The sequence below is a fragment of the Heliconius melpomene genome, chromosome 11, assembly GCF_056956725.1.
Source record: "Heliconius melpomene rosina isolate 202511_hmr_F chromosome 11, ASM5695672v1, whole genome shotgun sequence".
Classification (NCBI taxonomy): Eukaryota; Metazoa; Arthropoda; class Insecta; order Lepidoptera; family Nymphalidae; genus Heliconius; species Heliconius melpomene.
In genome coordinates, this window is record NC_140399.1 from 3,990,955 (window position 1) to 4,013,020 (window position 22,066).

The 22,066-nt window shown below is 33.3% G+C and overlaps 5 protein-coding genes across 7 annotated transcripts in view; 3 read left to right on the forward strand and 2 right to left on the reverse strand.

Annotated features, from left to right (window-relative positions):
• Positions 1 to 7,046, forward strand: part of LOC146534429 (mediator of RNA polymerase II transcription subunit 12-like) — a 30,263-nt gene extending 23,217 nt beyond the window's left edge. For 2 of the 3 annotated variants that reach the window (XM_085193421.1, XM_085193423.1), the window contains 12 exons: positions 764 to 971; positions 1,388 to 1,468; positions 1,644 to 1,783; positions 1,931 to 2,033; positions 2,132 to 2,236; positions 2,436 to 2,556; positions 3,101 to 3,210; positions 3,552 to 3,649; positions 4,097 to 4,388; positions 4,591 to 4,893; positions 5,063 to 5,140; positions 5,628 to 7,046. In XM_085193421.1, the coding sequence (XP_085049547.1) occupies positions 764 to 971; positions 1,388 to 1,468; positions 1,644 to 1,783; positions 1,931 to 2,033; positions 2,132 to 2,236; positions 2,436 to 2,556; positions 3,101 to 3,210; positions 3,552 to 3,649; positions 4,097 to 4,388; positions 4,591 to 4,893; positions 5,063 to 5,140; positions 5,628 to 5,816 (1,828 nt within the window). In that variant the 3' untranslated portion in view covers positions 5,817 to 7,046. The remainder of the gene's footprint in view (positions 1 to 763; positions 972 to 1,387; positions 1,469 to 1,643; positions 1,784 to 1,930; positions 2,034 to 2,131; positions 2,237 to 2,435; positions 2,557 to 3,100; positions 3,211 to 3,551; positions 3,650 to 4,096; positions 4,389 to 4,590; positions 4,894 to 5,062; positions 5,141 to 5,627) is intronic. The other variant, XM_085193422.1, reaches the window with a different exon arrangement.
• An 837-nt stretch (positions 7,047 to 7,883) lies between these two features.
• Positions 7,884 to 14,515, forward strand: mtDNA-helicase (mitochondrial DNA helicase). Its single transcript, XM_085193427.1, has 10 exons — positions 7,884 to 8,230; positions 8,309 to 8,535; positions 8,837 to 9,101; positions 9,462 to 9,609; positions 10,122 to 10,278; positions 10,624 to 10,773; positions 11,638 to 11,826; positions 12,149 to 12,337; positions 12,648 to 12,734; positions 12,821 to 14,515. The coding sequence occupies exons 1-10, from the start codon at positions 7,969 to 7,971 to the stop codon at positions 13,124 to 13,126; spliced, it is 1,980 nt and encodes a 659-aa protein (XP_085049553.1). The 5' UTR covers positions 7,884 to 7,968; the 3' UTR covers positions 13,127 to 14,515.
• LOC146534431 (uncharacterized) lies at positions 14,490 to 17,247 on the reverse strand. Its single transcript, XM_085193426.1, has one exon. It carries the CDS (start codon positions 17,075 to 17,077, stop codon positions 14,954 to 14,956), a length of 2,124 nt encoding a protein of 707 aa, XP_085049552.1. The 5' UTR covers positions 17,078 to 17,247; the 3' UTR covers positions 14,490 to 14,953.
• Positions 17,248 to 17,463: 216 nt separating this feature from the next.
• Positions 17,464 to 19,185, forward strand: LOC146534432 (protein cereblon-like). Its single transcript, XM_085193429.1, has 4 exons — positions 17,464 to 17,807; positions 17,890 to 18,092; positions 18,524 to 18,704; positions 18,860 to 19,185. The coding sequence occupies exons 1-4, from the start codon at positions 17,720 to 17,722 to the stop codon at positions 18,901 to 18,903; spliced, it is 516 nt and encodes a 171-aa protein (XP_085049555.1). The 5' UTR covers positions 17,464 to 17,719; the 3' UTR covers positions 18,904 to 19,185.
• LOC146534433 (uncharacterized) lies at positions 18,996 to 21,177 on the reverse strand. The gene is made up of 3 exons (XM_085193428.1): positions 20,955 to 21,177; positions 20,314 to 20,718; positions 18,996 to 20,019 (listed from the first exon to the last, which is right to left on the reverse strand). The coding sequence occupies exons 1-3, from the start codon at positions 20,980 to 20,982 to the stop codon at positions 19,316 to 19,318; spliced, it is 1,137 nt and encodes a 378-aa protein (XP_085049554.1). The 5' UTR covers positions 20,983 to 21,177; the 3' UTR covers positions 18,996 to 19,315.
• Positions 21,178 to 22,066: the final 889 nt, after the last annotated feature.

Below are 22,066 nucleotides of genomic sequence, written 5' to 3' on the forward strand. Positions count from 1 at the left end.
GGTTCGATTTTTATACTGGGAAATTAAATATTTAATATATTCTTTTTCTCAGGCAATACCCTCAGAATTTGGCGGAAAGTGGGAAACTGACACTAGTCTTAATGGGTACCGAGTATTTTAACACTACATTCCCAGATTCCCTCTGCCTACCCTATTATATGGTGCATACAGTGTAAAACTACAATATATTTTAGTGGGAAGTAAGATTAGTAAGATTTTGTTTCAACTACACCTCTTTCTAGCTGGAGTTTGATGCCAAAAGATTTTCATAGTTAGCAGCGGACTATGGCTACTATTAATTGTTAGAAATTTATATGCAAATGTAAATAGAGATATGCGCATGAACTCTTTAGTTTTATTAAGATATAGCTAAACTCTTCCTATTGAAATTAAATGCGATGTCGTGGTAAGAATTGAGTGTACTTAACTATACATTTCATCATACTTCTCACTATTACTACATTAGCTTTATTTACTTTATTTATGTACAAACTGAATCCTCGTCATAGAACGAAATAAATAACCGTCATCGAATCACTATTTCCTAAAACTATTAACATTCTGGTTAAACGGTGTTCATACAATTACGTGTTTAAATATCAAATTAAATAACTACGAAGCAAGTCGAGCCATTGTAAACGCTTGACACTACATTCAAATCTAACTTCACTTATAACTAAAATATTTCATTTTGCTTTCGACATATACGACTTGCTACGTAGAGTGGGCCAAAAATTGTAAATCTACAGTAAATTTATTGTAGTCTGTGTCACAGCAACTTGTTCACGACTTTGATCGACATGCTCGCGACTCTCATACACTCAACGCTGGCTGAGGGCGGTGATGATAATAATAGGAAGCATTATCAGAATCTCATGAAGAAACTGAAGAAGGAAATTGGTGATCGACACGGACCCAGCGTTCAGGCTGTTCGCCAGTTGTTGCCGTTGTCCAAAAATACTATAATTGAGGTATGATAACAAATTCTTGCCATAATACAAGATTATTTGTGATTGTTAACATTTTATTATATTTCTATTAGAAAATTTTAAATTTGGTGGAGGCATCTGACATATATTATATTATGCCTACAATATTAGGTAGGCCTATAAAACTTGTTAGACGTTATTACCTCTTTGTCTATGGAGTTAAAATGGAATGCTATATATTCTGTTGTACATAACAGAATTGCTTATGTTGTCTAGATATACCAGCAACTAACTCGGGCATTATATGAGTAAAAAAGAGTTGATCTAATATTGAAGAATGTTGGGCGGAACGTGAGACACGAACGTCTTAACAATGATGATAATTACGGTATAAAGCGTGAAAGTATTCTTTTTTGTTCGTCGTTTAGTTTTAAAGAAAAAATATTTTATATTTTTAGGTTATCGCCTGTGAACCACTAGGATGTCTAGTAGATCAAAAAGGAAACAAAATTACTGGATTTGACAGTGATAAGAAACAGGTAATATTCAATATATTACATTTTTTATATAGAAATTGTACTTATTATATTCGAAGTAAATATAATTTTGTTATTAATATCTCTCTCTTCTTACCATATTATGTACAAGATACACATAAATCAAAAAAAATAGAGAATAAATATATTTTTAATAAACCCTTCATTTGGTATTAAGGGTCTCCGCCTAACGGATAAACAACGTGTCTCAAGCTGGGAACTCGTAGAAGGTGGGCGCAATCCTGCTCCGTTATCGTGGGCGTGGTTCGCCGCTACTAAGATAGAACGGAAACCTCTTACATATGAAAATTCACATAGGTAATTTATATATACATATTATGTATTTAAGTTTCATACTTTAGATTATTTATTTTGGTGGCTTTCAACAATAAAATTAAGTTGTATCTTTTCCGTTGATAATATATGGTAGTATTAGTTTTATTTTATGTGTTTTATTTCTTTTAGATTATTGAAATATCACAAACACAGCCTTGTAAAGCCATTGAGTTATTACTTGGAGCCGCTACCCTTGCCTCCTGAAGACCTTGATAACAATGACAGTAAACAGGTAAAGTTTTAACTTAGTGCAAGAAATGTATTAAAAATAATTATGAAATATAAAAATATATTAAGTTATACTAATACTACTACTTAATGTTCTTCCAGGATAATGGCAGCTTGGATTCCAGCCCCACAGGATCGGGCAAAGGCCGCAAAATGTCTTGCAAGATTAATAACAAAATTAGTAAGAAGCCCAAACCAACAACGCCGGTATTTATTAATTATTGAATTTTTGTTAAGTATCTTGTACCCAGAGTGAGGAAATGTCAAATAATTAATTTCCCCGAGTCGGAGTCTTATCCACAACCGTCGCGTTTACAGTTATATATTGGACTACTGCGTCACGATAGCCGAATTATAAGCCTAAATTATATGATATACCATAAATAAACATTAAATGGCTACACAGACAAATGGTTCAACGACGCCCGGCGGAACAGTGACGAACCCAGCAAACCCTCAACAGCCGCAGTTCTTGCAACAGCAGCAATGGTTCCCGCCACCCGGTCAAGGGTATTATAATCCACCTGGTGAGTGTTGTTTGTTTTTTTTTACTATTTTAATGTAAAATGCGTGTGCTCGAATTGAGTTTTTAATTTATTTTGTGTTAAGTGGAGGATGTGCTATTAGAAAAACACAAAATATGGAGGCAAATTTAGATTGTGTTCTATATTGTGAATGTATTTCTTTGGTCAACTTACAAAATTAAAATTCTGGAGGTATGGTATGTTGAGTGACAGAACCTAGTGCCGTGCTTTGCCTCAACACCAGAAAGAAGAAATGTTTTTTTTTTTGAAATAATGAAGGATTGAACCCACAATCAGTAGCTTTAACAGTCACAGTTGTGCCCATGCGCCACGTCTCATCTCGTTATTTTTCTTGTTTTTCTCGTTATTTTTCGTCTCATCTCGTTATTTTTCTTGTTATAACAAAATTATGTGCAATATGCATAAGTTGTTTCAATGTTAGATATAGACAAAAAGTGTTTATACATACAAATATAAATTCCATACTATATGTATACGCATACATTAGTCACTATGTAGTAATAAAATATTAATTAATATAATTCAGCTGGAGTCAACACGCGTGGTGTCGCGCCGCCATCGAACACGCAGTCGAAACAAGCGCTTAGCAACATGCTCAGACAACGAGTGCCTTACACACAGATGTCGCAAATGCAGGTTAAATATTTTGTATTACTATACTTCTATACTATCTACACTTCTTTATTAATATTATAAAGCTGAAGAGTTCGATTGGTTGACTGAGCTATTCTCAGGAACTGTTGGTTTTAATTGAGAAATTATCTGTTAGAAAGTGCACATATCGAGTTAAGCTGTAAGCTATATATTCTTTTAAAAAATCTACGTAATCCACTGTACCTCAGACTTACGATCAGAGCTATTAGGGCACTTAGAATGTGACATGCGTCATACACTTTACTTTACTTGACCAAGCGACCGAAAGTGCTATTTGATATGTAAATTTATATATCATTATATCAACCTTTCTTTGTCAACAGAGTGGAGGGTATCCCGGGGCACCACACCCGCGAGGGCCGTTCCCGCGTCAGGGCATAAGACAGATGCAACCCAACCAAATGGGACAAATGCAGCCGAAGTAAAATATGATTTTTACACTAAATTTTTTTTTTTAGTTTTACACTGTATGCCGCTTTTAGTAGGCTGAGGGAACCTAGTGTTAAGACACTCTGTTGCTGCGCATCGCCCAATTTTCGAGACATTGCGTTTTGTGGCCACTGCGAGCTAATGAAAATAATTAATCACCTCAAAATATGGTAACCGCATCCATAACCGTCGCGTTTACAATTAAATGAGGACCTCATTCACTCACTGTGTCAAAAACGTATAAAAAAGTTTTAAATAAAATGTTAAAATTTTAAAATATTGTTGGTTGATTATTAGATAAAGAGAAGAACAAAATAATTGTTGTTTTTGCATTTACCAACGTAACATAATTTCATTGACATGTAAAATATAAAAAAGCCCTTCAAATATATTATTTCTCTTGAATTGATGAATGAATTTATTTCATGGAATCTTCCAGCCAAATGAATCCAATGGGTGGTATGGGAGGAATGGGTCCAATGGGACAAATGGGCGGTGTTCAAATGGGACCAGGACAAATGGGTGCTCAGATGGGAGCCAATCAGATGGCTGGAGGGCAGATGGGGGCAGCTCAAATGGGTGCAGGACAAATGAGCGCAGGGCAGATGGGAGCAGGACAAATGGGTGGTATGAGTGGACAAATGTTTGGTAGTCAATATGGCGGCATGCAGCAAAGCTATGGGTACAGTCAGCAAATGATGCAAGGTGGTCAACAGCAAATGATGAATCAGGTAAAATTTTGATGTACTATCAAATGGTTTATCTCAATTGGGAATGTTACCATTCATGTAAAATTGTGTAAAAATCTTTTGTTATAATTCTGCGCAGTATTTAAATAAAATCCTTGAGTACTTTATATAGAAAGTATTTCAAATTATTAGTATCAATTAAAATATTCATTCATTATTAAAAACTTTTTAAAATATTTTGTAGGGTATGGGTCAAACAGGACAAATGGGACAGATGGGCCAACAAGTGAATCCAATGGCACAGGGCGTCAACTCAATAGGACAAAATGTAGGACAAATGAGCCAAGGTGTTGGACAATCTGGCCAAATGCCGCAGGGCATGGGGCAGATGGGCCAGAGCATGGGGCAAATGGGCCAAGCAATGGGTCAAATGGGGCAAATGGGACAGGGTGCTGGTATTGCTGGTATGAACAGTCAGGCCGCTCCAATGGGGCCGCAAGCGGGTAACGCTATGGGTGGTTTCCCTGGACAGCAATCCTTCCAACAGGTAAATTGTTAATGTTGTTAATAACGCTCATCGTGAAATTTTGTTATCATTGACCGTATTCTTGAACATTTTAATGATTTAGAACACTAAAATTTAATGCCAGTCGTGGCGCACGAACACAACTGTGCGTAACGTAAAACATATTAAGTGCGATTTTTTTTGTTTAAAGAATATGATGACTGGTCGTGCAAGTCAAGAGGCGTACTTAGCACAACAGAGGCAAAATGCTAGACCTCAATATATGCAGGTTAGTATTCCCACTATTTTAGTTGTTTAGTGTAGTGTAGTGAAATATTTGGATGCAAATAAATATATTTTAACATTTATAGTATTAAATAATTTATTATAATTATAAATCAAGTTGATGGAGTAGTACATCTAAAAAATATTTAATAGAGATCTTTTATATAATAGTACATACTATTTCTACTCTTATATCGATATACGAAGACGTTGATATCCGCTACTCAACCCACTGTGTCTGAAAAATTGGGTAGTCTTCTAACACTAGCTTCCCTCTATCTACCCTGATATATGCGGGATACAGCGTGAAGTTAGAAAATTACTTAAGAAAATAAAATCTTAGATTTTCCGATGTTTACACATTTTAAATGAACCTTTTTAACCGGCTTATTCACGTGACGCATCACGGCCGTCAAGGTGTTCGAAACGTAGTCGATTAATTCCATTAAAGAGTTTAATTTAAAATACTTAACATAATTTAAAAACTACAGCAGGCACCCAACGTGACAATGGGCGGTATGGGCGGGCCGGCGCCCCCGTACCCGCGCGCCATGCAACCGAACCAGGGCGGCCAGTACCCTCAGATGCAGCGCATGCGACAACAAATGCTGGCCATGCAGCAACAACAACAACCTCTCGTGCAACATCTACAGCGACAACAATATCAGACACCGTACTAGCATTCGTATGAGTAAGGTGCCATCGATAAGTAATGTCACATGAATTTCAAGATTTTTGAGCCTTTCCTTGTCATTTCATATTTATTTTCCTTTTCCGAATTTTGTGTAAGCAAAAATAATAGAATTATTTTACACATTTTTACAAAATTCGTGCTTTAATACATTATAGCTTAATATTATGTTGTAAGGTAATGTCAAAAGCACGGCGGTGACTTCCGCCACTGGACACTCCTCTCGCATCTCAATGCCTCGACAAGTTCGGCTAAAGGTAGGGAGTTCCTTACCTTGTGTTCCCTAGTGTCTTAACACTAGGTTCCCTAGGATACAGCCAGAAGCTGGAAAAAAAACTGGACCGTTCCCCACCCTTAGCCACTATGACTTCATTCACCCCCTGCACCTTAACATGTGGCGTAATTTATGGATGGCTCCTAAAACTCGGACTTTGGACACTTGATAGTGCTGACATTAGCATTTATATGAGTTATTAAAGTGCGATTTATTATAGTTTGTTGATTTTTTATGTTTGATGTGTAAGTGAAATAGTACAATATTATTATACAAGAAAAAATGTAGTGATGTTTTATGTTAAGTGGTAAATAACGATTAGGCTATGATCGTGTGACACAATGAGTATTTTTATATGCTTTTTAGTATTGTAATTTAGAATGTGAAAGTGCCCTACATACAAATTTATATAATTACTTAATATTATCTAAGAATGTTATGTAAATCATGAATGGATTCATTTTTATTTAATAATATCATTAAAAACTAACTTTATATAAGAATAATCTCTGTATGCTATTCTAATTGTTGAAATAATTTGTTAATGTAAAATTATTTTATCATAAGTTCCATTACTTTTATTATAAGTGAATTTTGAAACGTAATACCGATTTATAGTCTCGACTATTATTTTGCATTTCTCTTTTAGCAGGCTTTACTAATGTATGCTTATTATTGTTTTATATATATTTTTTTATTGACGGCCAATCATATTTTATGTCACTATTATAATTTGTTTGTTTATTTTTTTCTACAGTTATATTTTTTGCTATCAATTATATTTTAAAAAATCACATCCAGGACACAACATCAATTTTTATATAGTTATACATTAATAATAATTAAGAAATTTTATAACTTTATTTTATTTATGAAAACAGGACTATTTTGTATTTTCGCAAGTGTAAATATAGTCGTTAAATAAAAGGTGTTAAAGGTAGTATATGAAGTTTGTTTTTTTTTATTCATACCTGCTATTATTAACCATATTGACCATGCTCTTTTTATCCGTAAGTAATGTAAGTTTCGATAATAAAATCGCAATTCAATATAAGTATTACAACAGTAAATGTAAAAACTCTTACGTAAGTAATTATCTCCTATCTTGTTCTCGACAGCGAGATATTATAAGGAAGATAAGTGAAGCTAAAAATATAAATATTTTATGTTTCTGTTTTATTTCACTTGTTACTTTAAGTTACGTGTAGGATACGGTATCAACTTAAACAATGACACATTGGTGTGACTGTAAATACTGCAGGTTGTGGGCTCGATCCCCACTCGAGAAAATGAAATATTTAATATTTTAATTCTCGCTCTGATAAGGAGCAAAAGTTGAGTTCTGCCACCAACACGCAATGTCTCCAGAATTTGGTTGAATGTGGGGAACGGAAGTGTCTTATTAGGGACGGAATGTCTTAACACTAGGTTCCCAGCGTCCCTCTACCTACCCGGCTATGTGCGAGAAATTTGTAAATTATAAATAAATATAACTTTAAATAAAAAAAAAATCTTAATTGTAAAATACATTCTACTATAAATTTCAATTAACAACGAAATGTGAACTAAATTTTAAGAAATTAAAAGGCGATAATAATTTCTTCTTTTTCTCATGTGTGATATAAAATTCGAATGTATTAAGTACGATTAAATGAAATTTGCCTTACTGTTAATGTATACATACAGTACCGTACCGTACTATAACATCTTATATTTAATAGTAGGTCCATATCATACAGTACTCACCATAATTTAAATATTTTTTCTATCTGTCAACACACAAGATGTTTCAAGATTTGTCAAACGCGAAATAAACAAAGATGTGCTTTTGAGGTTATGTTTTTGTTTATCTTTATTAAACATTGTAATGTATCATATTATTAGGAATAATAAGTTTTATAAAATTAAGCAATACTTTAGTGCAATAAGTGAAACGAGAAATTTACATAATGTAGATTTAAGTGATATTCCTAAAATAGCGGTTACGGATATTCGAAAACTATTAAGACAAAAAGGGTTTGCGGTGCAAGATGGATTTACATCACTTAGTACAAAATGTATGTTATGTTCAGCCGAAGCAACGGACAACAAAAAAGCTGAAAATAGATTATTTGTCAATAAGAAAACTGGTAAATATTTCTTTCACTATTATTGATATACCATCCCTTAGCGTGTTACACAACTATGTATAATATTATTTATTCCAGGTTATTTCTTTTGCCCAAAATGTAATACACATGGAGACTGGAACATACTTGAAAGGCTAATAAAGAAAACTAAATTGGAGGGAACAATAAAAGATTATATTGAAGAGTTACACAAAAATGCAGAAAATTTCAACAAAGACTGGGAAAATATTATTAACGAAACTACCTCTATAAAAGATTTAAGTGAAGAAAACATATTAGAACTTTTCCGCTTATTTGAATATCCAGTAAGTTAATTATGTATGACAATTTATAATACACTTTGTATCCTACATGTAGCCGGGTAGGCAAAAAAAGCATAGTGTTAAGACACTCTGCTCCCCACTTTCCGCCCAATTCTGGAGGCATTGCGTCTTTAGTGGCGGAAGTCAATGCCAAAGTTTATCTCAACACCACAGCAAAGAAATAAAAATATTAAATATTTCATTTTCTCCAGTCACACACTTATTGCTTGCCCTGTGCCACAAGTGGCCTCTATTTATAAATTATTAACTTATAAATTTAGTTCAATTCATGAATTTGTTGCAGTTCCATCAAGATTCTTGTAAAGTATTATCAGATGTAAGAGTATCCAAAACTCATACAGTTTTATATTTTCCTTTAAAAAATTCATTAGATAATGTAGTTGGATATCGAAAAGTAGAAGCAGGAAAAGAGGAGGAAATCAAAAGTTTTGGCTTACACATGGCTGGCGTGTTCTACTGTAGAGCTGCAAAAGTAAACCGTAATGATCAAGCTATTCTTGTGCCTAGTATGACAGATGTTCTTCATCTAGCAGCTAGTAAAGTACCAGGTATGTGTGAAGATTACATAAAATATTTAATTAATTTATATTTTTTTAATGTTGTACCTCAAATAAAGTAGGGTGGATAGTAGATCCCTACTTTCTGCCTAATTTGAGACATTGCATGTTGAATGGTGGGACTCAATGCCACTCTTTATTTTAAAAGCTCTACTGAAGCTTAGAAGCAACAATTAAAAAACTTTATTCCCCCTTGAGTTGGAATCAAACCCACAACCACCACATATACATTGTGATGTGGTATGCCACAACAGTTCTATATAGAAAAAAAAATATATATATATGATTATTATATTTTTAAATTGTAAGTGCATTATTTTTTTTATTTATTATATTTACATAATATTACAGGTACATTTATTTGGCTAAGTAACTGTAGCTTACCCCCAGTTTTGTTGCCAACCCTTGAAAGTTATCAAAAGTTATGTTTGTGGGGAGATTGGGATAATATGAGATCTGTGGCTGAAAAATTAGGAGAGGATAGGTGTCGATTTGTGAGGTAAGGATTTTGAAGAATATACAAATAAAATGTAAATATTGTAGAATAAATTTATTTGTGACCGACCAAAGGTTTGGTTTCATTATTAGTCAAAAATCTAATTTCGGTAGTTTCGATTTGGGCTAGAAATCGGCTGAATCTGGAAAAGGACAGAAACAAAGTACTTCTCATTTTTTGCTCTCAGCTACTTAGGTGATAGCCTAAGTAGCTGAGAGCAAAAAATGCTCTAACTTAGGTGATAACCTTTAACCAAAAACAACAGTACTACAAATTCGAGCCCAGGCTGGGGTGTGGAACAACATATCATGTATAATCATGTAGATTGTGAATTATTTTTATGGCATGCAACATTAAACTTGGCTACTCAACTTGCATTGTGTTGAATCCAGACAGAAAGCAAGAACAGAGTGAGTTGACAATAGGTCCTCTCTGCCTACCCTGCTATATGCGTGACAAATCGTCAAAAACAAAAAAAAACTCGATATTTAAAAAAATAGTTTATAAACATTTAGACCCACAGATGGCCTAGTAACAGCGACCGAAGCAGCAGCAGCAAATTTGTCCTTAAAGAATCTAGTATCAGAAGCAAAGCCTGCTGCCCATCGTTCCATTACCACCTTCGCAGCACTTAGAGATGACGTGTACGCGGAACTGACGAACATTGATAAGGTGATTTTATTGAATATAATATATTTTAATCTTGCTTTGCCTTAAATAGGGAATGAATTGTCTTAACACTAGATTCCCTCTGCCTACCCTGCTGTGTGCGGGATACAGCGTGAAACTGATTGATTGATTTGCCTTAATTTAGAGTGCACATATATTTTTTTATTACAATTGTTTCTCCGTGAAATTAAATATCTATAGTATAGCTATTAATATTTTGTATATTGGTAGCCATTTGTTAAACTGCATTTGTATTATTATTAATTTCATTTATTCTTTTTGGTTTTGACGTAAAAAACTAATTTATGAAAAACTAAATTTGGCATTTTAATTAATTCCGCTTAACAGGTTAGGGGTGTAAAATGGAAACGTTTCCCAGCGCTGACTCGTCTGCTGGGTGGCCACCGTCGCGGCGAGCTCACCGTGCTCACGGGACCGACCGGCTGCGGGAAGACCACACTATGCGCTGAAATGTCTCTTGATCTGGCACAACAAGGGGTATGCTTTAGAACAATGGTTCTTTTATAAGTTTTACGCTGTACGCATATAACAAATTATATTAGGTGCCCTTCTGAACATATCATTCTTGTTATCAGCCAGAGAAAATGAAAATAATTCATTTCCCCGAGTGGCAACCCATAATTGGCGTGTTAGCAACCACCCGCTGTGCCGCTGCGCCATGACAGCCAATGTATTGTAGAATTGTAGAATATATTTTTGTTGTTTAAAAGTAAGGAGGGGAACCTCTTTAGAATATTGAAAAACGAAGTAAAGATTTGTAAAGTGCGTCGCGATATTTATAACAAACTAGCGGACGCGCGCAGCTTCGCTTACGTATTTAGGGGTGAATTCTAATAAACCATGAAACATGTGTTCAATGAAATATTTTTAAGAGTTTCAATTTCAAATATTATAAAAATCGGTGGCGATTTAAGGATTTTTCCATACAAACTTTCAACCCCTAATTAGCACCCTTAGGGGGTTAATTCTAGAAAACGATGAAACACGTGTCCAATTAAATACTTTTAAAAATCTAAATTTCAAATTTTATAAAAATCGGTGCCGATTTAATTTTTTTTCCATACAAACTTCCAACCCTTATTTCATCCCTTTAGGGTTAAAATTTTTCAAAATCCCTTCTTAGTGGATGTCCAGGTTACGAAAGTAAACATCTGTCCAAATTTCACGTTTGTACCATCAGCGGTTACGGCTGTGCGCGCGTCTTACCTCAGTCAGTGAGGACAAGTCCTTTTATATATATAGATTATGTTAGGTTCAGAAACAGACAGACCACCTTTTTACAGTATATGTCTTAATTATTCAATAATTATTTTTATAATATAATAACGTTTTCGTTTCTAGGTAACGACATTGTGGGGTAGCTTTGAGATACGTAACTCTCGCTTGGCCCGCACCATGTTGCAGCAATTCGCTGGTGTGCCCCTCGAACAAAATCTACAAGAGTTTCCGAAGTTTGCGGATGAATTTCAAAAACTACCCGTTTATTATCTCGCATTTCATGGACAACAACCAATCAAGGTTGTTATGGAGGTAAGTGTATTTTTTTTAGATCAAAGGAACATGATTGTAGTTACTAATTTGTAGGGGTATTGCACAAACATTAATAATAATTTGCATTAATAGCATTTATAAAGATCAATTGTAAACACGCTATATCAGCAATTGTGAAATGATTTTTCACTATTGTTTTGTAGCGTATAAATAACCAAATTAAATATACAATAAAAGAGTTGAATGTGAAGTCTCGTATTATTAACATCGCCATAATACCCATAGCCCACATTGGTGACCCCGACGTGATCATCACGTTACGCCTATTTAACCATAATATTATAACATAATCTACAACCAGGCAGTCGAGCACGCCCGCTACATGCACGACATCTCGCACGTGGTGGTGGACAACGTGCAGTTCATGCTGGGCGTGGGCGACGAGCGTGACGGCGACCGATACCTGCGCCAGGACGCCGTAATCGCCGCCTTCCGCACCTTCGCCACCGCCAGGCACTGCCATGTCACGCTAGTTATGCATCCTAGGAAGGTAGCTCATTTGTCTTGCTTAATATATTTAGTTTTGTTTTTTTAATATATTAGTAGTAAAATCCTCCCGTTGAAAGCCGTTATCAACGGGATGGGATAGTAGTTCATATTCAGAAAGAAAAACATGAAAAAGGACAATAACTTTTGTGGATTGTTAATGTTTTGGACCGATTATGAAATCGAAAATATTTAATAAATGTAATTTTTCCATCAATGGTATTTGAACCCACAGCCACATCGCCACAACTAAAATACGTAATTATCATAGAAAATGTAAAAAATAAAATATATAAATCTACGTTTTTTTACAGGAACGTGACAGTGAAGATCTATCAACAAGTTCCATATTTGGGAGTGCGAAAGCATCACAAGAAGCTGATAACGTTCTCATTATACAAGTACCTTTACTCCTTATCTATGAAGTACTCATATATTGTTACTACCAATTCTAACAAAAGACTTAACAATATGTATTTCTTTACAGGATAAGAGACTCACTGCTGTCCGAGGGAAAAAGTACCTTCAAGTTGCCAAAAATCGATACAGTGGGGACCTCGGTATAGTTCCCTTAGATTTTGATAAGGACGCTCTCAGTTATCAGCCAAAGAAGAAAGCAAAAACTAAACAAGACGAGCCGGAGAAGCTTTTAGATGAATGTTTTGAAGAATACAATTTAGAAGGATCTCATTCAAATAACACAAATAAGGTGTCTAAAGGCCAAAAACATAAAAATAAGCAAGACATAGACACTTTTCTTAGTGATATTTTAAATTTGAACAGAACTAGATAAAACTTAATTTAAAGAATAATTATTTTGAATTGTTAATAATAACAATACTGGCTTGCAAAAAAAAACTTGTGAATTTAAACATAATTTTATTTGTAAATAAATCAATAAATTGTTATTAATTAGATAATAAGTTAACTATGGATTTATATATTGTTCATGTATAAATTAAAAAATTAAATAATAAGCAATTTTTCTAAATCAAACTTAAGGTAAGTTAGTTATATAGGTATCATATCTATTTCTATCGTTTTAAGAACAATACTCTTCTTGAAAATCATAAATTTTACTTCAAAAAACGTCCCTACAATTTCGGCAATTTTCTACCTCACATATTTATTCCAGATATTCTTACTGTGCTTGTTTAACAAAACTACCATTTTCAAATGTTTTCGTTCTAAATATTCAGAGCATAAATTTTCATTAATTCTACAATGATTCCATTCATACTTCTTACAAGGAATGTGTAATATTACCTGTAAATAATGAACAGATAAAACCTACAACTAACAACTTTACTACTAATTTTTGTTATATAAGTTAAGTTGGTCTCCCGGACCAATTGGTGTTCAACTTATCAATCCGTTGCATATATAAGTAAGATACCGTGTGTGCTAAAATGTAATTAGTAACAATTCAGAAATCGAACTAAACATCCCGCACGCTATGTGCGGGTAGGCAGAGGGAACCTAGTGTTAAAACACTCTGTTCCCCACTTTCCGAATTCTGGAGGCATACGTGTTGAGTGGCGGAACTCAGCGCTGCGCTTTGCCTTGCCAGAGCGAAGAAATGCAAATATAAATTAAAATAAATATTTCATCTCCTCGAGTAGAGATCGAAACACAACCAGTCGGTTTTAGTCACACTTGCTGCCCTTGCGCCACGACTCCTCTAACTAAAAATGCGAACTGAAGAATATATTTTATAAAAACAATTTTCGGTCTCACAAAATAATCTGTGAGTATATATTTATTTGTAAATAGACTGCCAAAAGATAAATATTTAGAATCATAACAATATTGTTTGTTATATTTTTAAATATTTTCCTTACCTTGTTTTCATAACATGAAAAATATAAATGACTCCTAATAGAAAGAACAAAATATTTCATGTAGTAATGGTGGTGTAGTGTGAATCAGTATCATTATGGAAAAGTTGAATTATTTGCCTACTATTATTACTGCATTTGTGAAGGTTTTAATAATATACAATTATATAATAAAGCCTAATTTCATGTCCTTGCTATAAATTAGTGTACAGAATACAGATGTATGATTCTTAGGTTTCTATAAAATTTACATTTTTATATCGGATTTTGTATATGAATGCCCATTAAATGTAAATCTTATACTATTAATAAAACTACTTAGAAAATTAAATATATATTATTTATTATATTTTTTCTTTTATAATATATTAGTCATTATATTACCTTATAATTACTTCTTCATAGTAAAGCCACTTAATACAAATATGTATTACTTTAAAAATCTACTTAAATATATAGTAGATGCACCTGAGCATATATTTAACATTATTTCATATTACTATGCATTTATAGGAATATATACTATAGTGTAATAGAATATAGCCACAATGTAAGAAAATAAATTGCTTATGTTAAACAAATTGTATCATTTATTTAATTTGTCTAATTGTAAAATGGAATATTAATTACAAAAGCAATTTTTAATTATGACACATTATTCTTATCTACGATATGAAGTATGTTATTAGTGTGATGACCTACGCATTCTCGTTTTAATAATCTTACCCATATGTATAACATACTACATTTTAATATATTTTTGCTACAATAGAGCTATAAATTTATTTTACAAAATGACTATGGAGGGCATCAACCAGTGATGTGTCACTTGTCCGTTCTTGTCTCCTTTTGCATTTAGGGCAAGGTAAATTTTCATTCAAACATTTTGAGTGAAAGACACTCGAGCAGTCATCACATCTATATGTTGAGCTTGTCTCAAATGGATACAGGATCTTTGAATCACGACAAACTTCACAAATGAAACCTTTTTGACTGCATAGCCAACAATCTAGGACATGGGATTTTGCAAAATTAACTACTTTTTCCAACTGAGAGGCAAGTGAGCCATTTGGTATTTGAGCCAAATCCGAAATTGTATATAAGTGTACATGATCATACAGATATTCTCTTGGCCAAACTCGCTTTTGTAAATCTTCTATGACTGGTTCCCTACATGTAAATATATATGCTCTTAAGAAATTAAGTTGTATTCTCAACTCTTGCAGTTGAGCCATATCTGAGACACCACAGTAAATTTTCGGATTTAACTTTTTCATGTCTATCCATGGATGATGTTGAAATTCTAACAAAAATAATGCTGATTTCTTTGAAACTGGATATCTTTTAAAATCCCAATTATGTATAACCCTGGCTGGCACAATAAAAACATTTGGATCCATGCAATTTGAACAGTAGTATTCCCCTGTAAAGGCACAGACCTTAGCCTTGGAAACGGTGCTTCCTAATAAATCCTGGCACCCTTTGCATTGGTAATTTTGATAATCAAGACCTTTTTCTCGAGATAACAAGCCTAATTGTTTTATCATTTTTTGCAATTCTTGAGGGGTAAACGAGCCTGTAGTTGAACTGGGTACTACCTCAAAATCGAGACCTTGTAAAGACATATCTTCTGGTTCAAGTGGTGTATCTACTTGTACTTCAAGAATTTCATTATCATCAGCTGTTATTTTTAATTCTTTGTGAATGTCTTTCATTATGTCCCTTAAATTGGGAGTATTACTATATGTTTCACCAAATGTGTTTGTATTATCTATTAGAGATGATAAACTTTTTATTTCTGGAGTTTTAATCATACTGCTTCCATGAGATGAATTCGAGTTAAGTGATTCATGAAGATCATCATGACTATCATTGGACCAACCTTTCCCAGACAGTGAATTGCCAGTTACAAGAACCTCAGAGGGTGCGACAAAACCTTCGGAATCTACAGATGACGAATAAATTTGAATAGAATCTGTTGGGATTTGGCTAGTAGTTGGTTCTTCATCAAATGGATTTTTTGAGGGTTCTGATTCTATATTTTTGTCTTTGTTGTCTTCTTTATTTTTATCAACTGTCTTAATCTCATCATTTTTAATTTTCAAGTCATTTGAGTCTTTTGAAAGAATAAATTTCAAAGCTTCATCTTCATTCAATGCTAGCATTCTACCCAATCCTGTAATATTTGTATTGTGTGTTGGGGTTGTGGCTAGTTTAGGTTTTATATCATCTGACAATGTACTTGCTACATCTAATCCTGCAGATATTGGAGCTACTCTCATAGTCGGTACCCAGATGCCAGCTTGCATTAAAACTTGTTCAGGCCAATTATTCAACAAACTGGAGTTTATGGGTAAATTAAATTGAACACATGTTTCTAGGCCCTGAATTAATTGTTGAGCAACTTCTAATATTTCTAAATCGCAGACAAAGGCAGTTTTGGCATAAAATGGTTTTACTGCTGAAATATTTTTAAGTAATGTTGACATATATGAAGACAAAAGACATTCATTGAGTGCTATTCTGAGCCATGTTCTACATTGGCCTATCTCTGTATTGATTTGCGGTAATGATGATATCTGGTCAATATTTTGTCTATGTGAAAGCACAAGTATAAGAGGCCAAAAACTAGACTGTGGACGGTAGTCAGGATCACCAGAAATAACATTTTTTGCTTTTCTTAAAAAGGTATCCTTGAGACCATGTAGAAACACAGCTTCCAAAGCCATACATAATGTATTTGTAGAATCGGTAGAACCAAGAACACTGTGAAAATTTTCTTCAAATTGACTATTGTATTGAATATCTTTTACGCACTCAGATAAGTTATTTATAAGAGACTCCTTGAGAATTGAGTCGCGACTACGAATTCCAAAGCTTGATGTAACATTCTTAAAAAACGACATTGTTATTGCAAGCCAAGTTACGAACACCAAATCATATGAACAATTTTATACCATACATGCACTTGATAACTTTGCAGTATTAAAGTAAACAGCTTTATAGTTAGTACAATGCTAAAAAAGTAAACAACATCAATAACACCAGGGACTTTGAAATGTCAGTATGGGTTGCCACTTGCCAGTATGCCAAACTTATATAAAAAATCGTATTATTATTATTTTCATGCAGTCAAATTAGAATCAAGTATCCCACAATTATTTGGTATTATGTTATGCTAATTTTTATTTTTGTAGTTTTATTAAAGTTTAATTTACTTTATATGAGCCATGTTAAAAGAAATACTATATTTTTTTAATCTTAAAATATCGAGTAACAGCTGTCGAATCTGACAATGACAATATGCTGATGTCAGTGGAAACTAAGCCTTACCGACTTGACGACAATTGTAATTTACAACATTATTATTGCAAAATTTTAAAAAAGAAACAAGGCATATATACTGAAAAAAAGTAAGGTTTCAACATAAACAACAAATAAAGGAATTTTAACTTAGTAACTGTTATGGTCTTCTAGCCAGGATTCTTTTAAATTTGAAACGAATGCAATATTTTAGCCATTAAGAAAAATATAAACAAAGATAAGAAATGCAATCCAAAATTTATTTATTAATACTATATGCAACGAATTGGCTCGCCACAGCTGACAATAACAATATAAAAAGGCACGGTCAAGGTACACAATTGATATTTAAGTTAATTATATCAGTTTATATTCTTTTATTGAATTTACAGTCAAGAGGCATATATTCTTACAGAATTACTTCTGTGTAGACAATGTGGAGCTGATGTCGCCGATTCTTACTACATTTTTAGTAAAATTAGTCCAGGAGCTCGGAAAACAGAAAAACAAAATTTATTTGGCCGACAAAATTTAACAGTTCAGACTTTAATTAATCCCTTTGGCGTAAAATTTGATATTGTTACAGCTGAAAAAGCCAGATGTGCAAATGTGGGGCCTGTAAGTAAATAATTGGGCACAAGGTTCACTTTCAGAAATCACATGTATATTTTTTTTTACCAATTTTAAAATGGCTTAAGTAGAAAATATTACCATTAAACTAGCTCCAGCTATAAAATAATTTAATTTCCTCACCCTGTCAAGAGTAAGCGCAGCATTGAATTTCACCACAATAATGCACTATCTCAAATTCTGGTAAAAAATGGAGAACAGTATTTGGACACTAGATTATAGATTTATTTGGGAAAACTATCTTCCCTAAGTCTCGTCTTTCCCTTTTTTTTTTAATATATGATGTTAAGAAATTTCGTAAAACAATATATTAATCAAATTGCTACCTGAATGAATGAGTGGTCAACTATCAAAAAATATCATCAGATGAAACAGTAGAATTAAAGTCAATTTTAAGAATACTAAATCAAAATTTCCAGAGCCATGGTGCAGATTCATGGTTTCCTGGATATAAGTGGCGTCTTTGCACATGTCCACACTGTGGACAACATATAGGCTGGACATTTCAAAGTTCTCCTGAATTAAAGCCTGCAAATAGTGAGAATGATGATGTTGACTCATTTCATGGCATAATATTAAAAAATGTTCTTGGTGAAAATTGTAAGTATAAAATATTTTTAAATATTATGAAATAAACAGAAATTTTAACATAACAAGACTTGTGCTTCCACCTCCTGGATACCTTTTAACAGTAAATAAGAGGCATGGACACCAGTCCCAATAAGATTAAAAAATTAATACCATCTTTATTTCAGTTACAGATTCACTTATAATGATGCCAAAGTTGTACAAGATGTAAAATATGAAAACACAAAAAGATAGATATTCTTATATTGATTTTGCGAAGCAATTAATGAATGTGATGTTTAAATTTTAGAAAAAAAACACATACTCTTTAAATTATTTATTAGTTATTTAGCAGTAACAAAATAGCTTTTGTATCTATCAGCTAAAAGTGGTTTTTAAACATGTATTTATTTTTAAGTCAAAAAAAAGCTGTAATACAATAAGACAAATATTATTTTATTTATGAATTGTGTCAGTAATTTGTTATGTTTAAAATAAACACTATCCTAAATTATTATCTTTTTGTAATGAGATTGCACCTAACAGTTATAACAAACATTGTTTAACACCCAAAACATTTTTGTCATAGCTATGAAAGAACAACTCTATGACTTATTTTATGTATATACTAGTGTAATTACATTCTAAGGAGTTGCAAATCGTTCATGTAAAGTTTGTTTCGTTGCAGCCGGAGTGGGTGTAAAATTAACACCAGCTGGAGCTTCTTGATTTGCCCCAAAGTTTTTACCCTGAATAACAGCAATTTCTTTTTGTAGTTTTGGATTAAGTATTTGCTTATTTACAAAGTTTCTTCCTATACCTCTACCACGGCCCCTGCCTCGAGATTGGTTTGACCTCTTGCTTGAATTGGAGCGGTTAGATCTATTTGATCCTACAGATTTGACACTGCCAGGGCCTCTTCTTGTATTGTATCCACTGAAATTATTATTCAAGCTAGCTAAAGTCTGCTTATTTAAATAACCTGCATTGCCCACACTGTTTCTGCGTCGTTTTGCAAAATCATTAGCAACACTGACAGTCAGTTGTGAAGCTGAATTAAGTGAATTGTTTCTGGAGCGTGTAAATGTCTGGGACTTTATAACATTATTCTGTAGTAAATTTTGACGCTGTTCTTTTAAAATTTGATCTGACCTCAAACCCACAGTACTGTATCTATTTCTAGTAGTAAGTCCCCTTCCTCTTTTAGATATACCTCTCTTCGCTACTGCTAAAGGTTTGAAACTATTTTTAGCGCCACCTCTGCGTGTATTCATTCCAAGTCTACTATGTACACTACCTCTTGTTTGCTGATTAGAATTAGACCGCCGGAACCTTGTTTGAACACCACCTGTTAAATTGGACCAGATTGATATATTAAATAACAAACTTATGTAAACAATACCACTATGTCTATTTGAAATAACCAATATATACCCCTATTTTAGATTAAGAGATCAGTTGTGTTCTATTCCCACATAAGGAAATTAATTATTTAATAGTTTAATTTCCTACCTCCAGTAATGAGATAGTGTTGTGTTGAGTTGTTCAACATGCAATGCCTCCACAATTTAGAAAATGGGGAATGGAAGTGTTTTAATAGGAATGGAGTGTATTAACACTAGGTTCTTAAGCTAAAAAATACCTCTATTTCCTCTATTAGATCGAATTAAAGGTGGCATATCATTTATAGCATTTTCAAGACCAGCCCTTCCCTTAGGAGTCAAGCTTCGTAATTGAGATCTTGATCTAGATGCAGATCTCGTCCTAGGATAAGAAAATCGTCTTTGTTGAGATCGGGGTCTGTTTCTAGACTGGGAACGGCCTCGTGATTGTGATCGTCCTCTAGGGCCTCGAGAACGGGAGCGTGATCTGCCTTGCCTACTGTTACTATCAGCTCTTGATTGAGACCGTCCACGTGTGTTTACCCCGCCTCGACCACCACGGCCTCTTCGACCACCACGGCCGCCTCCGCGTCCTCGAATGTTACCACCACCTCTGCCGCGGACACGACTAGTCCTATTTTGTTGGTTCTGTTTGATGATATCATCTGAAATATAGCAAAAACCATTTAAATAAACATAAGTATGTGCTGTAAGACAATTGGAAAAATTCAGTGGTCATTAAGTTACACAAGATGATTCAGGTCATTTAAATATATCGTATGATACATTACCATAATACTTCATATAATTTATACTGTAATGTATAAAGATTATTATGAAAATTGTCCAACTGTCTATACTTTATCATTATTATGAAAATCAAAGCAAACAAATAGCTTACCAAGTGACATATTGACGGAGTCGGTCATTTTTATTTATATACCTAGCCTTTAAGTTTCGATTTATTGTAGAGATCTTAAAAATCAAAACCTTCCGGGATAAATGTTTTTAATAAAAATGTGTTTTATATATAAGATTTTAATAACATTAATTCTCACTTTGCGCCCAAAATAGTCATTGAAGAATCTAAATATGGTCACTACGAGGTACAGATAATGTAAAATAGCAATTAGCAGTCATGGCTGCAGACTACAAATATAAATATATCCGTATAGTCTATGACTGATATAAATACCGGTATTTAAAAATTTTCATAAAAATTGTAGTAATACCCAAGAAATATAAAAAATTAAAATAATTGTTTAATTAAATTTTAATTTAAAAAAAAAACATTTTTAGTTTCAAGTAGTTACTAGAAAATTATTAAGAAAATATATCTACATAAAATCGACATTTAACATGTGTAATGCACAATAGTCATCATTCTTAAATATATAACATAAATTTCATAAAATAAATATATAATCCTTTCACCATGTTCATAGCCCTTAATATCCATCACTAAATCCTTCTATTCTAAAGCTATGGTATTAATTATATTGTGGGTCATCATTGATACAAACCTTTATACAAAAAAATATGACAGAAAACGGTATATTATAAAATAGACACAGGTTGGATTCCAACTAGTGTTGCCAAACTATCGATAGTGTCACAATCGATAGTTTTAATCTAGAAACGGCCATGCGATCGATAGTACCGATTAAATAGATGGTATCAAAACTATCGATAGTTCAAAAGGGTACAATACTTTGGGACAGATGCAATACTATCGATAGTATCGTATCTCTCAGTCAGAAAGGTATCGATACAATGGATAGTATCGATACTATTGAATGTCTAGGAAACAATAGCATCGATAGAATCTATAGTATCGATACCATGTTTTGGACTATGGATTGTATGCTATTTCGCGATAGTATTGTTTACTATCTATATTTTCTCGCCCAGTATATCTGAGGTGACGGATAAACCTCCTGTTAGATGGATCTACTACTCCGGCTCCGACAACCGATGGGCAAGAAATGTCGAATGGGAAAGAAGACAGCAGGA

Bases quoted from the DNA above. Each gene is read 5' to 3' on its own strand.
- mtDNA-helicase (XM_085193427.1), top strand. From the start codon at position 7,969: ATGTATCATATTATTAGGAATAATAAGTTTTATAAAATTAAGCAATAC. The intron at 8,536-8,836 runs GTAAGTTAATTA...AATTTGTTGCAG, and splicing joins TCCGCTTATTTGAATATCCA to TTCCATCAAGATTCTTGTAA. The intron at 12,338-12,647 runs GTAGCTCATTTG...GTTTTTTTACAG, and splicing joins TAGTTATGCATCCTAGGAAG to GAACGTGACAGTGAAGATCT.
- LOC146534431 (XM_085193426.1), bottom strand. From the start codon at position 17,077: ATGTCGTTTTTTAAGAATGTTACATCAAGCTTTGGAATTCGTAGTCGC.
- LOC146534432 (XM_085193429.1), top strand. From the start codon at position 17,720: ATGCAATCCAAAATTTATTTATTAATACTATATGCAACGAATTGGCTC. The intron at 17,808-17,889 runs GTACACAATTGA...ATATTCTTACAG, and splicing joins TATAAAAAGGCACGGTCAAG to AATTACTTCTGTGTAGACAA. The intron at 18,093-18,523 runs GTAAGTAAATAA...CAAAATTTCCAG, and splicing joins GATGTGCAAATGTGGGGCCT to AGCCATGGTGCAGATTCATG.
- LOC146534433 (XM_085193428.1), bottom strand. From the start codon at position 20,982: ATGACCGACTCCGTCAATATGTCACTTG. The intron at 20,719-20,954 runs GTAAGCTATTTG...GCTATATTTCAG, and splicing joins CTCCGTCAATATGTCACTTG to ATGATATCATCAAACAGAAC. The intron at 20,020-20,313 runs GTATTTTTTAGC...CCAATTTAACAG, and splicing joins ATCTAATAGAGGAAATAGAG to GTGGTGTTCAAACAAGGTTC.